This window comes from Mandrillus leucophaeus, unplaced genomic scaffold (genome assembly GCF_000951045.1).
Source record: "Mandrillus leucophaeus isolate KB7577 unplaced genomic scaffold, Mleu.le_1.0 Scaffold163, whole genome shotgun sequence".
In the NCBI taxonomy this organism is placed as follows: Eukaryota; Metazoa; Chordata; class Mammalia; order Primates; family Cercopithecidae; genus Mandrillus; species Mandrillus leucophaeus.
Window position 1 is genome coordinate 3118573 of NW_012101621.1, and position 15312 is coordinate 3133884.

Below are 15312 nucleotides of genomic sequence, written 5' to 3' on the forward strand. Positions count from 1 at the left end.
CAGCCTCCCAAAGTGCTGGGATTACAGGCTTGAGTCACCTCACCTGACCAATTTGTTATGTCTTTTTAATTTGGACTTGAGGTCTCTCTCCTGAGAATGACCATAAGCCAAGATAACCACTGCCTAGGAGAGCCCTGACTAGGGGAAAAATTAGGTTTAGGTGTGTGGGTCAGGTAAAATGGAATAGATCTTTAAAACTTAATGTTGAGCAATAGAAACCAGGCCCTTTTCCCAGCGAAAATGCATAAAATAGAAGGAATTTATTACTCACAGGTCCCAGAGAGGTTATAGGTGCCAATGGGAGGCTGATGGGAAGTTTGGAGGCAGCAGGGAGCTCAACTAGTAGGTGGAGAGAGAGAGAAAAACAGAGGGAGAGAGAGGCCTGTAGGAATATACCTTTATTAAGGTTCATGGATATTATCCCTTAGGCTTATCCACGGGTATTGAGGACTGTCTAGTTTAGAGAAAACACATAAAAAGGGGAGAAATTGTGAACATGACTCTGGCATTGGCTGTTAAATTTATCTTGGTTAACAGCTGTGGAAAGTGTTGGTCAGTGGGATGAAGAACAACCACAAAGGGAGGAGAAGTTCTAACTAGGCCAAGGGAGATGAAGTATGACTTATGTCAGGCCTGAAAATGGACGCCAAGGCAGCAACCACATTAAACAAACTTATGACAGAACTTAATTACCAGTGTGATGGTATTTGGAGGTGCAGCCTTTAAGAGGTGATTAGGTAATGAGAATAATGCCCATGTAAAAGAGATCACAGAGAGTTTCCTTGCTTTTTTGGCAATGTGAGGACACTGGAAAGATGACTACCAACCTGAAAGCAGGCCCTCACTAGGCACTGAATCTTCTGGGAATGTGATCTTGGACTTTGCTTCCTCCAGAACTGTGAGAAATAAGTTTCTGTTGTTTACAAGTCACTTATCTATGATATTTTGTTATAGAGGCCCAAACAGACTAAGACAAATCCATAAAATATGTTAAACATCATAAGTCATTAGGGAGATGCAAATAAAACCTACATTCTGGTGTCATTCATCCCCACTAGAAGCACTAAAAACAAGCCATCTGACAACCCCAGTATTGGCAAATATGTGGAACAACTAGACATTTCATGCAGTTCTGGTGAGAATGTAAAATGGCACAATCACTCTGGGGTCTTGCAATGGCCCAACAAGAACACTCACAGATATTTAGCAAAGATAAGTGAAAATATAGGCCCATAAATGATCCATACAAAAAATTGTGTATGCACCTCATTTATACTTGCTGTAATTGGAAACAACTTAAATGTCCATCAACAGGAGATAAAAGGGAACTACTGACTGGTACACATGACAATATTAATGTATCTCTAAAGCCTTATGTTGAGCAAATGGAAACCAGGCCCTTCCCCCAAAACACTGCATGTTACCATTTATATAAAATTCAAGAAAAAAAAATAACCTATGGTGATAGAAGTAAAAATGTGGTTTCCTCTGGGAAGGAGGGTTTGACTAAAAAGGAGCACAAAGGGATTTTTCTGTGATCATGAAAATGTTCTGCGTATTGTTTTAGGTGATAGTTACACAGGCGTATAAAATTCTCAAACTTATTAAAATGAATATATCGTATCTGTGCTTTTTATTATGTCAACCATAGTTCAATAAAAAAGAAACAAAAATAAAATAAAATAACCTATGTAGAAATAAATGTGCCCCTGCACAATTGTAAAGTTAGGTAAGTTTTCACAATTTGGAAAAGCCCATGTAACCAGGACCCATATCAACAAAAAGGGCATTACCCACATGGCAGGCCACTCTTGTACCTGCTTCCTGTCTCTACCAGCCCAAGTAACAATTATCCTGACATCTAGCTGCACAGATTAGTTTTGCACTTTAATTAAATGGGATCATTTAGTATGTACTCTGGTTTCTAGCTAATTTTACACAATCATAACCTTATGAGATGTATTTGTATTATTATGTGTAGCCATAAATCTTCATTCTCAGACTCTGGGGCGTTTTATTTTCTTTAGTCATTTCATTTGTGTATATTTAGCATCCCAGGACATATTAACGACCAGCTAGTTTTTGTTGATTCCAAGTCTCAGACAGTTATCAGAGTAGACCATAATCACGACAGACCACAGCTGCTCTGTAGCAATTAGAAAAGGATAAACAAATTCCTGCAACAACTGTAGAAAGCTAAAAACATTAATTTTCTCTGTGTATATATTATTTCATTTTGGTTCTTTTTATGAGGTATAATTTTTTCTACAATGAAATGCACTTACGTGTTTAGTTTAATGTGTTTTGAGAACCGTATACACCCATGTAACAAGACAATATATAGAACATTCCCTACATCCTTAAAGTCCCCTTGTGTCTCTTTCCAGTCTAATTTTTCCTCCTAGAGACAACCACTTTCTGATAGTTGTATCACTAGTTAAATCATCCTGGACTTTAAAAAGCTGTATTTTCTCATAAGAAAGACTATAGGTCATTATATTATATTCAATTATATTGACTCAAAGAAGAGAACATAAGTAGACAATTAAAAGCTGTGGTCAAATGAATCACACTCGTAAATCTACACGTTGACACCACACAAATCAGTCACCAATTTTCATGCTGCTGAAAGGTAAAACTATAGAGTTGCCCCCAGTGAAAAAAGTCTTTCAGCCACATCTGCCACAGCAGTGGCTGACAGAGGGATTTGTAATGTTCCAATTGCTTTATTTATGATATAAGAGAATAAGAACGCTTGCTCTGATGAGTTTGGCTGCACTCATTTAGATTGTCGGGTGCAACGTTTGAAAGACAGATTTTTCCTAGCACAGACTTACTATTGATTGCTATTGGCCACATGCAATGGGACAAATTTTGTCAATCAAGAAACTTGCTGTAATGCCATTTAGCAAACAAGAAACTTTATCTAATATAAATTTTCCCAGAATCCAATGCCTTGGTGCATAGGAAGAAAGAGTTATAATGATTGAGAGGGAAAATGTTTTATCTTCCTGTCCAGAAGAAAAATCTGTGAATATATTTCACTGTAGATTTCAGCCACAGACCAAAATGAAAATGCAAAAAGATGGATGATAATTTGTTCTCAGTAGTCACCATAACCCATAATAAATTGTTATTTCTTAGGAAACTTATGAGTCCATCTCTGATGCATTGGCTGAATATAGTAAATGGTTGAATCATTAAAACCCTTCAATTTAATTTAACTCATGTACATGTATGGATATAATTTCTGTCTATTAAATTACAATAAGACCAAATAGGTTAAAATTTCCAACCGTGTCAAAAAGCTATGGTATAACACAGGCAAACTGATATCAGCAAATCACATTTTCTCTTCTGGCACAGGAACATCTTACAGCTTGATACTCCAAAGAACTTGCAACATTCTGCTCCCCTGCCTACTGAGGATAGTCATAGCCTCTTTCTGACAAAGCATGGTAAAGATGGCCACAAATGCAGGACTCTGGCCTTTTCTCAGCTTTAAAATCTGGGGGCAGCAGCAGGTTGTTATTGCCTGATGGGGCTTAGGAGAAAAAGGTAATGCACAGGGAGTCAGAACCCTGTCCTATATTAGTTCCTTACAACTTCACGGGTACTACCAGGAGAATCAGCATAATTCTCTCTCCCTTCTTCTCCTCTCATCTCTTTTTCTCTCTTTTTCAGGATCTAGCTAGTTCCAGAAGGTAACTCAAGCCCCAATCACAATTTCTTCTTCTTCTTTTTTTTTAAATTATACTTTAAGTTATGGGTTACGTGTGCAGAACTTGCAGTTTTGTCACATAGGTATACACTTGCCCTGGTGGTTTGCTGCACCCATCAACCTGTCACCTACATTAGGTATTTCTCCTAATGTTATCCCTCCCCTAGCCCCTCACCCCCAACAAGCCCCAGTGTGTGATGTTCCCCTCCCTGTGTCCATGTGTTCTTATTGTTCAACTCCCACTTATGAGTGAGAACATGCGGTGTTTGGTTTTCTGATCTTGTGACAGTTTGCTGAGAATTATGGTTTCCCACTTCATCCATGTCCCTGAAAAGGACATGAACTCATCCTTTTATATGGCTGCATAGTATTCCATGGTGTATATATGCCACATTTTCTTAATCTAGTCTATCATTGATGGACATTTGGGTTGGTTTCAAGTCTTTGCTATTGTGAATAGTGCCACAATAAACATATGTGTGCATGTGTCTTTATTGTAGAATGATTTATAATCCTTTTGGTATATGCCCAGTAATGGGATTACTGGGCCAAATGGTGTTTCTAGTTCTAGATCCTTGAGCAATCGCCACACATCTTCCACAATGGTTGAACTAATTTACACTCCCACCAACAGTGTAAAAGTGTTCCTATTTTTCCACAACCTCTCCGGCATCTGTTGTTTCCCGACTTTTTAATGATCACCATTCTAACTGACATGAGATGGTATCTCATTGTAGTTTTCATTTGCACTTCTCTAATGACCAGTGATGATAAGCATTTTTTCATATGTCTGTTGGCTGCATAAATGTCTTCTTTTGAGAAGTGTCTGTTCATATCCTTTGCCCATTTTTTGATGGAGTTGTTTGCTTTTTTCTTGTAAATTTGTTTAAGTTCTTTGTAGATTCTGGATATCAGCCCTTTCTCAGATGGATAGATTGCAAAAATTTTCCTCCATTTTGTAGGTTGCCTATTCACTCTGATGATAGTTTCTTTTGCTGTGCAGAAGCTCTTTAGTTTTATTAGATCCCATTTGTCAATTTTGGCTTTTGTTGCCATTACTTTTTGTGTTTTAGTCATGAAGTCTTTGCCCATGCCTACGTCCTGAATGGTGTTGCCCAGATTTTCTTCTAGGATTTTTATGGTCCTATGTCTTAGGTTTAAGTCTTTGAGCCATCTTGAGTTGATTTTTGTGTAAGGTATACAGAAGGGGTCCAGTTTCGGTTTTCTGCATATGGCTAGCCAGTTTTCCCAACACCATTTATTAAATAGGGAATCTTTCCCCCGTTGCTTGTGTGTTCTGATGGGAAGTTCTATACTACCGGGAGAATCACTATAATTTTCTCACCTTTCTTTTCCTCTTCTCTCTCCTCTCCTCTCTTCTCCTCTCCTCTCCTCTCTTTTCTCTCTTTTTCAAGATCTAGCCAATCCCAGAAGGTAACTCAAATCCAGGCCACAATTTCTATGCTGCAGAAAGAGGCTGTGACCTTGGATTGTGTATATGAAGCTAAAACTTAGTTATTATTTACTCTGTACAGACATCCACCAAGTGGGAGAATTATTTTCCTTATTAATCAGGAGTCTTTTAATGATCAGGAACAAAGGGTTGGTATTCTCTGAACTTCCAGAAATCAGACTGTTCCATCAGTCGTATCATCATAGCTTCACAGCTTGAGGTTCCAGCAATGTACTTTCGTCCCCTTGGTGAAACTACAGTGAAATATTCACCTTAGGGGGCCCTAAAATATTTCATATCTCAGTGTCCCCTGATATAAACACCTGGGCAAGAGTCACAGTGTGAACAGGAAGAAGCAGGGAAGCACTGTCAACAGAGAGGGAGATTTAGAAGAAACTTCACTCTAAGGAAAATATTCTCTCCGGCTCAGAGAACATATCCTAAATTGTCATTCACCAACAGCATGTTTATCTTCAGTTCTTTATCTTGAAGTAGATTATTTGGCTATATATATATTTTTTTGAGATGGAGTTTCACTCTTGTTGCCCAGGCTGGAGTGCAATGGCACTATCTTGGCTCACTGCAACCTCCATCTCCTGGGTTCAAGCCATTCTCCTGCCTCAGCCTCTCAAGTAGGTGGAATTACAGGTGCACACCACCATGCCCGGCTAATTTTTGTATTTTGTTGTTGTTGTTGTTGTTAAGTAGAGATGGAGTTTCACCATGTTGGCCAGGCTGGTCTCTAACTTCTGATGTCAGGTGATCCACCAGCCTCAGCCTCCCAAAGTTCTGGGATTACAGGCATGAGCCACCATGCCCAGCTGGCAAAAGATGTTTTTAGAAATTTGTCGTGACTACATTAAAGTGTGAAACTGACTCTTAAAAAGTTAAGAAACACTTGGCCGAATCTATATGCAAATTGTTAGATGATTTAGGTTCGTTCCACCAGTATTTATGCATTGCTTACTAAGGCTGAGCGCTGTTCTAGAGCTGGAATATCTAGAGCTGGAAATCACACCTCTTGGACCCTCGGTCTTCCTTCAACTCGTGCTGTGCCATGAGTGACTTGGAATGCTACGCATAGGATAAACGTTACTACAAATCTTAACACCAAGGAGAAACAAAGGTCTTCATTTTGCTCAGAACTAACTTCACTACCTGGTCACATTCTCTATATGCAATTACAGAGTTATTCATGTTTCAGGTAAAAAAATAAAATATCCGAGGAAGGAAATCTAAAAATAAGATAGCTCCAAAATTCTACCTTTCGGAAAAAAACTATATTATGGAATCAGGTCGTATAGGATGTTTTCTATTATACATTTTTACCCAACAGTATATTGTGAAATAATTACTTACAGAATGTTATTTATAGATTAACATTATACATTCTAATGATGATATTGTAATGTATGATTTTAGTAATTCTTTAAGTGATTTCATTTTGTTGACTATTTAGATTATCTTAATTATTTACTGTAACAAATAATGCTGAGATGAACACACACATACAGTTATTACATGATTTCCTAGATTATTTCCAGGAATTGAATACCTGATACTTACCCTTAAATTTTTCAAGTATTGCTCCCTGACCATTTTTGTGACCCTGGAATATAGCACATTTTTCTTCTGTAACCACTAAACACTCTTGTAAGTGCCCCGATTCACAAAATTTTCTCTATCTGTCTAGCTACTAATGACTATCCAGCTTTTTCTCCTACCTCTTAGCAACTTTCCTGTCATCAGTAAGCTATCACTAGGAACTTCCTTACTATCTAACTGCTGATGACTCCATGTGGCCTCTATTTCCTATAATCCTGCATTAAGTTCATGTGCAGATTAACTGTCACAAAACTACTTAACAGTCATGCCCTTTTGCTGTTGTTTGATGATATTAGATAGAAATAAACCTGGTGGATCTGTTTTCATCTAGAACTCCAAATGGAAAGACATTCTTCCTTTTAAAAGGAATTCCTATCCTCGATGTGCAAATAATACTAAAAAAGAGAGCATAATGGGGTGTGTGTGTGTGTGTGTGTGTGTGTGTGTGTGTTAGAGAGAAAGAGGAGGGGGAAAATGGAGACAGGGAGAAAGAAATAGACAGAGAGAGAGAGTCAGAGATAGAGAAGGATGGAATTGTGTAAATTATGTAGCCAAGTCATCAAGTAATAAACTATCTAAACAGTTAAATTTTGTAAAACATATGGGAGGAAAGTAAGTAGAGTGTTCCAGAGAAATATTCTATTAAAGAAAATAGATGTTTAATTAGTTTACAAACGAATAAATCAAAGATTTGAAACAAGAAAAATAAACCCTAGAATCTGGTACAGGAACCAATAATAATGAGAGATACTCAAAAGAGGATTCTCAACATTTAGTAGAAATTTAAAAATACAAGACCTGAAACAATAAATTACCTATCTTGTTTAAGAGGTATTTCCAATATATTTGTTTTACACACATTTTGCAAAAATCCCCAAACATATATTGTGGTCTGTAAGCCTTTGTTGGTTCTTTCCAAAGTACAATTCAATAGGAAACATTGCAGTTAATATCTTTTACACATCTATGTCTATGTCTACATTTATGTATAGATTCAAAAAATTCCTGTTATGTTTATAAAAGTGAGCACCACAGAGTCAGGAAATATGTATGTATTGTGCACCATTAGCTAGGTCTTGCCATGTAGTGATTGCACATTAAATATTTGTTGATTGAAGATCAAATGGACTGATAGCATTAACAGGTACAGAGTTTTATCCTTTGGATGCTGCTAGACAAGTATAGATCAATTATTTTACGAATTTGTCCTTTTCTCATCACCGTGAGAACATCCCTTATATTTACATGTGTCATATATCTCCTTTCCATTTTTACACATTTTTCTCATGAGGTACTATTTCTAGGTTTGCAATTTAGATGGTCTCCACCTTGTTGGCATAGACAGTGGCATCATGATCACTTGAGTGATTCTACACAAAGGTTTATACCCGATTTGGTTTCTTGCAGGCTTGGAAGTTTGTCCTATATATGCATGCTGATTCTTCTTGGCTTTGGCCATTGATGGCATCCCTCTGTCTTATCTCTTTTCTGGTTTATTCTAGGTGTTTTGGAATTTGAGCATCAAATATTTACTTACTATGGCTGGAGATATGAGTTCTATAAAACTAAGAGCAATCATATAGGGGCTAAGCTGAAAGAAAATCACAGTTGTCTCAGTTCTCTCTGTGTCCCCATACTTTTCTCTTGCATCTTAAATTCTGTGGAACAAACAAAATTATTCTTGCATGTGGGTGTTCTCATACAGCATCTGCTGCCCTTGTGTACAACTGGATGGGGTCACACCGTCAGTTGCCATTTGTCTGTATATTGCCATGACTTGCTCATCTTCTTTTTATATTTTTTTCTTTCCCATTGAGTGACCTACTTGATTTACTTAATTTCTGGGTAGATATTCCTTCCATTACAAGTCCTAGCCTAAGACTTAAGGAAAATGACCTTGCTTTTCTAATTTCCTGTCTCTGGTTCCAAAGGCTGAATTATTTCAATTGAAATAAAAACTTCTTGATTCTTAACCCTTAAGGAGACTTTTAGAAAGTATTATCCTCAATTGTAATATTGGTCTTTTCAAAATTCACCCATGAGAGCAAAATCAGGACCTTGTTCGGGGAAGAAGCATGACTACATCCCAGGGAGCCAGGCCATTTGGCCTTGAAACTGTGATTGTGGAAAGAAATAGATGAAAGCATATGACTTTCGCAAAAGGTAATGACAAAAAGAGCGATTTCTCATTCTTGGGATAATTTGGAGAGAATTAGTCTTTTCTTCAGGAAACATGTGCCTAAATATCAGAAAAGAAGTCATAGATGAAGAAAGAAAATCTAGTTTTCAGTTCATTTTGATGACCAAAATGGATGGGCAATTTTCCTGGGGAATATTAAGGTTTAAAAGAACATAAATTTTAGGAAAAGTTTCCAGTTATTCTCAGATATAAAACTATTTTCCAAATCTATAATAAAAAATTGCCCTGTAATGAATTACAGGAAATTTCCAAAGATGATGGGTTTAAAAGGGTTTGATGTGGGTCCTATATTTTTAAATTAACTTTTCAGGTAGAGTAATCATAGTGAGATAAAAAGGAAATTTTTCAGCCTCAAAATATAAAAGGTTTTAAACTTTTAACTATTAAAAGTCTTTGATGTACATTTTGATTATTCAAAGCAGAATAACCACTCTACAATTCCATTTATATAACATTCATGAAATAAAATTATAGGGATTAATAACAGATTAGTGATTGTCAGGGGTTATGACTGGGGAGAAGGAATAGCTGTGGCTATTAAGATGAAAATAATGACCCATTCCACCTTTCCAAAAATCTATTTTAAAATAAACATCATAAAAGATAAATTCAAAGAGAATCATGAAATTAAATGTAAAATATAAAACTCTGAAACTTTTGGAAAAAATAAAGATAATCTTCAAGATGCAGAGCCAAGCAAAGAGTTCTTAGATTTGACACCAAAAGCACAATATACACACACACATACACTCACACATTGGATTTCATCAAAATTTAAAACTTTTGCTCTGTAAAAGATCCTGTTAAGAAGATCAAATAATAAACTACAGACTGGGAGTAAATATTTAAAAACCAGGTATCTGACACAGAGTTGTAGCTAGAATATATAAAGAATTCCCAAAATGTAACAGAAAAAAAAAACCGGTTAGAAAATAGGGAAAAAAGCATTAAACAAATATTTCACTTTGAGGATATACATATTGCAAATAAGCATATGAGAAGATGATCAACATTATCATTTATCAGTGAAATGCAAATTAAGCCACAATGAGATATTATTATATACCTATCAGAATGACTGAAATAAAAAATAAAGATAACATCAAATGCTGTTGAAAATTTAGGGAAGTTGGATCACTAATATGTTGCTGGTAGGGATATAAAATGATATAGGCACTCTGGAAAATAGTTCAGCAATTTCTTATAAAATTATGCATGCCTTACCACATGACCCAGCAATTACACTCTTTGGGATTTATCCTAGAGAAACAAAAACTTATATTCACACCAAAACCTGTACATGAATATTCATAGCAGCTTTATTCATCGCAGCCCAAATCTGGAATCTGGAAACAACCCAGATGTCTTCCAGGGAGTGAACGGTTAAGCAAACTGTGGCACATTCATAACAATATAGCAATACAGAGGAACAAAAATGTTTATACACATAATAACTTGCATAGATATCATGCTTTTATCCCTCATGCAGAGTGAGAAAAGCCCATTTTAAAACGTTGCTACTGTACTATTCCATTTATATGACATTATTGAAATAACAAAATTGTAGGGGTAAGTAACAGATTAGTGATTGTCAGGGATTAATGATGTGGGGAGGGGAAGGGTGTGGCTGTGTGAAGGAGTAGCATGAGGAAAGCTGTGATTGTGAAACCGTTGTGATTCTTGATTGTGGCAGTGGTTACATGAATCTGTACATATGATAAAATTGCATAGAACCATACACATACAAATTAGTGCATGTAAAACTTCAGAAACCTAAATAAACTCTACAGATTATACCAATGTTAATATCTTGGTTTAGATACTGTTCTATAGCTACACAAGTTGTTATCATTGGATAGGCTAAGTGAAGAATATGTGAGACCTCTCTGTACATTTTTTGAAACCCTAATTCTAAAATTGTTTCAAAAGAAAAAATAAAAATATTTCTTAAAATTAAACAAGACTTTGTGCAAAACTCACATTTCTAAATCACCTTCTGTGGTTCTGTTACCCATTTATCACACATTCAGCCTAGGTTCTCTTAGTTCCTGCACTAATAAATATAAATTGTCCTTGCACTATAAATAGCCCTGCCCTGATCTTGCATTTATCTTTGGTCTTTTCAACTTTTTTCTTAGGTACATATATTCAGAAACAGAGAAAAACTGCCTATTGAAAATGATTTGTAAGAGTCAGAGTTTGCTAATGTGAGTAAAATAAATCAAATCAGTGAATGATGAATTATATGCAAACTAGTGTAATGATTTGTAGATAAGTGAGAAATTATCTTATTCTCAAAAAAAGTCAAAGAACAACGTGTTTATACTGTTAGTACAGCATGTTCTGTGTAACCGTTTTTTTTCTGCTGACTGGAAGAAGGGTTGGAGGGGCATCAAAGTTAATGGGGACTAGGAGCAGACTGCTATTGGTACAAATCCAAAGAGAATTCATATAAGTGATGGATAATTCAACAAGATGACCACATATTTAATGACAAAATTTACTTACAAAATTATTGGCATATGATAAACATATCTCAATTGTAAAATCCAGTGGTGTGTCATAGAATCAAACTAATTAGGGAATACTAGTTTTGCCATGATATCTTAGCCTAGTATTGCTAATTTCAATATTCTTGGAAAAACAGTTTAGGATTTATGTCAGAATATTTTGAGGTTAATTTTCATTAGGTAACTACTCTTTTAATTCAGCAACTCTTATTTCTATAGTAGTGGGTATTGTTTAAATTATGATTACCTTGAAATTTTCATACATTTATTTGAAATTAGACATGCTCATTCAAAAATTTAAATGGAGACTAAACATGTAGAAAATAAGAAACTATCTTAAAACAGAAGGGCAATAGAGTGGAGACAAGTTCGATCATACATTAAATAATATAGCCGAAATAATTAAAAAATGTTGACAATAGTGAAAGCATAACTAGATAGATTGACAGATCAGAAGACAGAAACAAATTACACAGAGAAAATTACTATATTGCAAAGGTATTATTAATCAGGGAGAAAATAATAGATTGTTCAGCACATAATGTTGAGTCAATTGTCTAGCAACTTGAAAAAAATAACCCCTTACCTTATTCCTTAGACCAAAATAACTCCAAACGATAGGCTTAAAAAGATTAAATAAAAAACATACCAGAAATTTTCAGGGTTTAAAAAAGTAAGCTTAGAGTAGGTCAGGTTTTCTAAGCAAGACCAAAACTTCAGAAGACATTATAAAGGTGAATACATTTGAATATACCATAAGTAAGAGTATATGAAAGTAAATATTTCTACATGGCAAAAATACAATAAAAAAGCAAAAACCAAGTGCCAAAATGGAATAAAAAGCTTCAAAATATAAAGTCACATAAAATCTGACTTTAATATATAAAAAGCTTTGGTAAACCAACAAAAAATTAACTTTCCAAAAGAAAATTGTGCTAATACTATAATAGCTAATGTTACTTATTTGTTATGCTTTAGCCACTATTTTAATTTTTATCTAGGTAGTGTGTAATTTACCTATCTACCTATGTATCTATCATTATCAATATATGTATGTTGGTTTCAATACATATTTCAAATGATTCTCACAGTAATTCTTTAAGATGTGTACTGTTCTTTCTCCACCATCCAATGATAAAACTAAGTTCAGTGATAAAACTAAGTCACAGAAAATCTCTGAGCAAATTTTTCATAGAAAATAAATCATAGAGCTAGAGTTTGATCACGGGTATTCTGCCTCCAAAACTAACACTTAAACATAATTTTCAATAGACTATTGAAAGAGAGACATACAAATGGATTTTAAAATTATTTTTTCAATCCAAGCTTCAGTAATAATAGAGAAAATTTTGAAGTGTTATTCTGAATTAGCATTTTTCATCTATTAGCTTCAGAAAGATAAAAATGTTTAATAATATATTGTGTTGTCGAGGAGGTGAAGCTGACACTCATACATCGTAAATGTGTATAATGCTACTGCTTGGTAGAGGCATTTTGGCAATATTTATTAAATGAAAAATGCATGAGTTCTCTGTTATCATTTACATATCTTCAATAATTTTTATTAATATATTTGTCCATGTTGGCAAGCATTTTTTATGAGGATAATCATTTCAGCATTATCTTTGGTAGTAAAAGATTGGAAATGAAAATACAAAAATGCAAAACTGTTTAAATATAATATAGTACAGCCAAACAATGGAATACTATTGTTGGCTAGTGGACAAAAAACAAGGCACAGAATGATATGTATGTTTGTCTGAAAATATTGAGTATGTACATGTATGAGAGTGTTTGAAAGAACAGATGCATAGATGCCTCTGTAATGAGAACTGTGATACTGAAGGACAGATGAGGAGGAAAGACTTACTTTTGCTGTGTATTATTTATATTGTGTAAAATATTTATAATTTGCATGGAATAATCTCCCTCGCAACACACACACACACACACACACACACACACACACACACACACACAGTGACTTTCAGGTCTCTCTGAGGTCCAGAAACGGAGACCTCTTTTTTCTCTCTGCCATGCTTTTTCAAAACTTCCTTCCTTTTAAGATCTACCAATTTTGTGACCCTGAATTTCGGTCACAGTTGGTCTCAATCCTGTAGTCACACAGAAAATTATTTGAAGACATAGATTTCTTAATTTATGTTCCAAATTCTCTGCACATTGCATCAGAGAGGTTTCTAGACATATCCACAAGCTATTTGATCCCCTCAACCCCATCTTTTATTTTCAGAGCTCCAGTATTTTTAAGGTTTCACCTGCTGAGATTCCTGTGTATTTTAGTGAGAAATATTTTTTAGTGAGACACAGAATTATACTTACCAGTTGGGTTCAACTCCTTTATAACCTCTGGTTGCAGCTTAGCCTTAAAGACTATTCAAAAAACAATCTAGACAATTAAGAGTCCAAATAAAATAAGGCTTTTCTTATTGCCACTTTAAACCTCATATACACTATGCCCACCAAATATGAAGAATCTTTTTCTTAGGAGGTGGCATGAAGTGGATACTGTGGGACTGTACTGTGGCCACAAGGTGGCAGTGGCTCAGTTTACTCTCATCCTACAACTGCCTTTAATTTCAAAAGCATGAAAATTACTAGAGGACTTGCATTTGATTGGTTGAGCAGCCAACAGAAAGGCTCTTTCCTGCATTCGAGAATATGAACTAAGATACAGAAGCAGCTCCTCTGAGAAAAGAAGGTTGAAATTATCAGAATTTGTCTCTACGCTGAGATACCAGCATGGAGAAAATGTTGGAGTGTGCATTCATAGTCTTGTGGCTTCAGCTTGGCTGTAAGTTGGAGGTTAAGAAATGAGAACCATTCATGAAAAGCTGAGGAAGAGAGATGAAGATTTAATCTCAGCTCATTCAGTTTTCCTGTGGGAAGTTTTCAAAGCTGCTAAACTAAAAGCTTTGTATAATTTCTGATTTTGTTTTCCTGAATAGGGTTGAGTGGAGAAGACCAGGTGACGCAGAGTCCTGAGGCCCTGAGCCTCCAGGAGGGAGACAGTAGCAGTCTCAACTGCAGTTACACAGTCAGCGGCTTAAGAGGGCTGTTATGGTATAGGCAAGATCCTGGGAAAGGCCCTGAATTCCTCTTCATCCTGTATTCAGCTGGGGAAGAAAAGGAAAAAGAAAGGCTAAAAGCCACATTAACGAAGAAGGAAAGCTTTCTGCACATCACAGGCCCAAAACCCGAAGACTCAGCCACTTATCTCTGTGCTGTGCAAGCACAGTGTTCCCCAGGCACCTGCAACTTGTATCAAAACCCTGCAGCTGGGGATCTGGAATGATGGCAGAGGCATCTCTGCTGCTCTTCCTCCTGAAGGAGTATTTATTTAACACCCAGGACATTTTTCCAAATGGTCCTTTGGAGAATGAAGTCATGAGACAAAGCCAGAGGGCAGGGACTACTGTTCATTCTGTCCGGGCATCCTAGACAGTCCCTTGTGCATGTTCATGGGTCAGTCTACTCTTAATAACATCTTCCCTCACATAAATTCAGAAGCACCAGATGTAATATGAAGAGTCCTGGTTTCCAGTTGTGGACCACTTGGAAAAAGACTGCACAGGTGCATACACTCCCTGCTGAAAAAAATGTGTGTATATGTCTGTGTTGTCTACAATAATCTGGTCACATTAATATAAGTAAATCTTTTTAATTTTAACATAGTATTCTTGAAGCCCACATCTCCACCAGTCACATCTCTATATTTCTCATCCCTTTGTCATCAAATTACTTGAAAGAATTGTCTGTACTCATTCTCTTAATTTCCATTCTTCAGTCTCACTCAAATCTGGCC

General features: G+C 35.8%; 1 gene segment (V, D, J or C); it reads left to right on the forward strand.

Moving 5' to 3' along the window:
* The first annotated feature begins 14165 nt into the window (after nt 1-14165).
* Nucleotides 14166-14802, forward strand: LOC105536832. The segment is given in 2 exon segments: nt 14166-14301; nt 14456-14802. Coding segments are annotated over 2 exon segments (399 nt in total).
* Nucleotides 14803-15312: the final 510 nt, after the last annotated feature.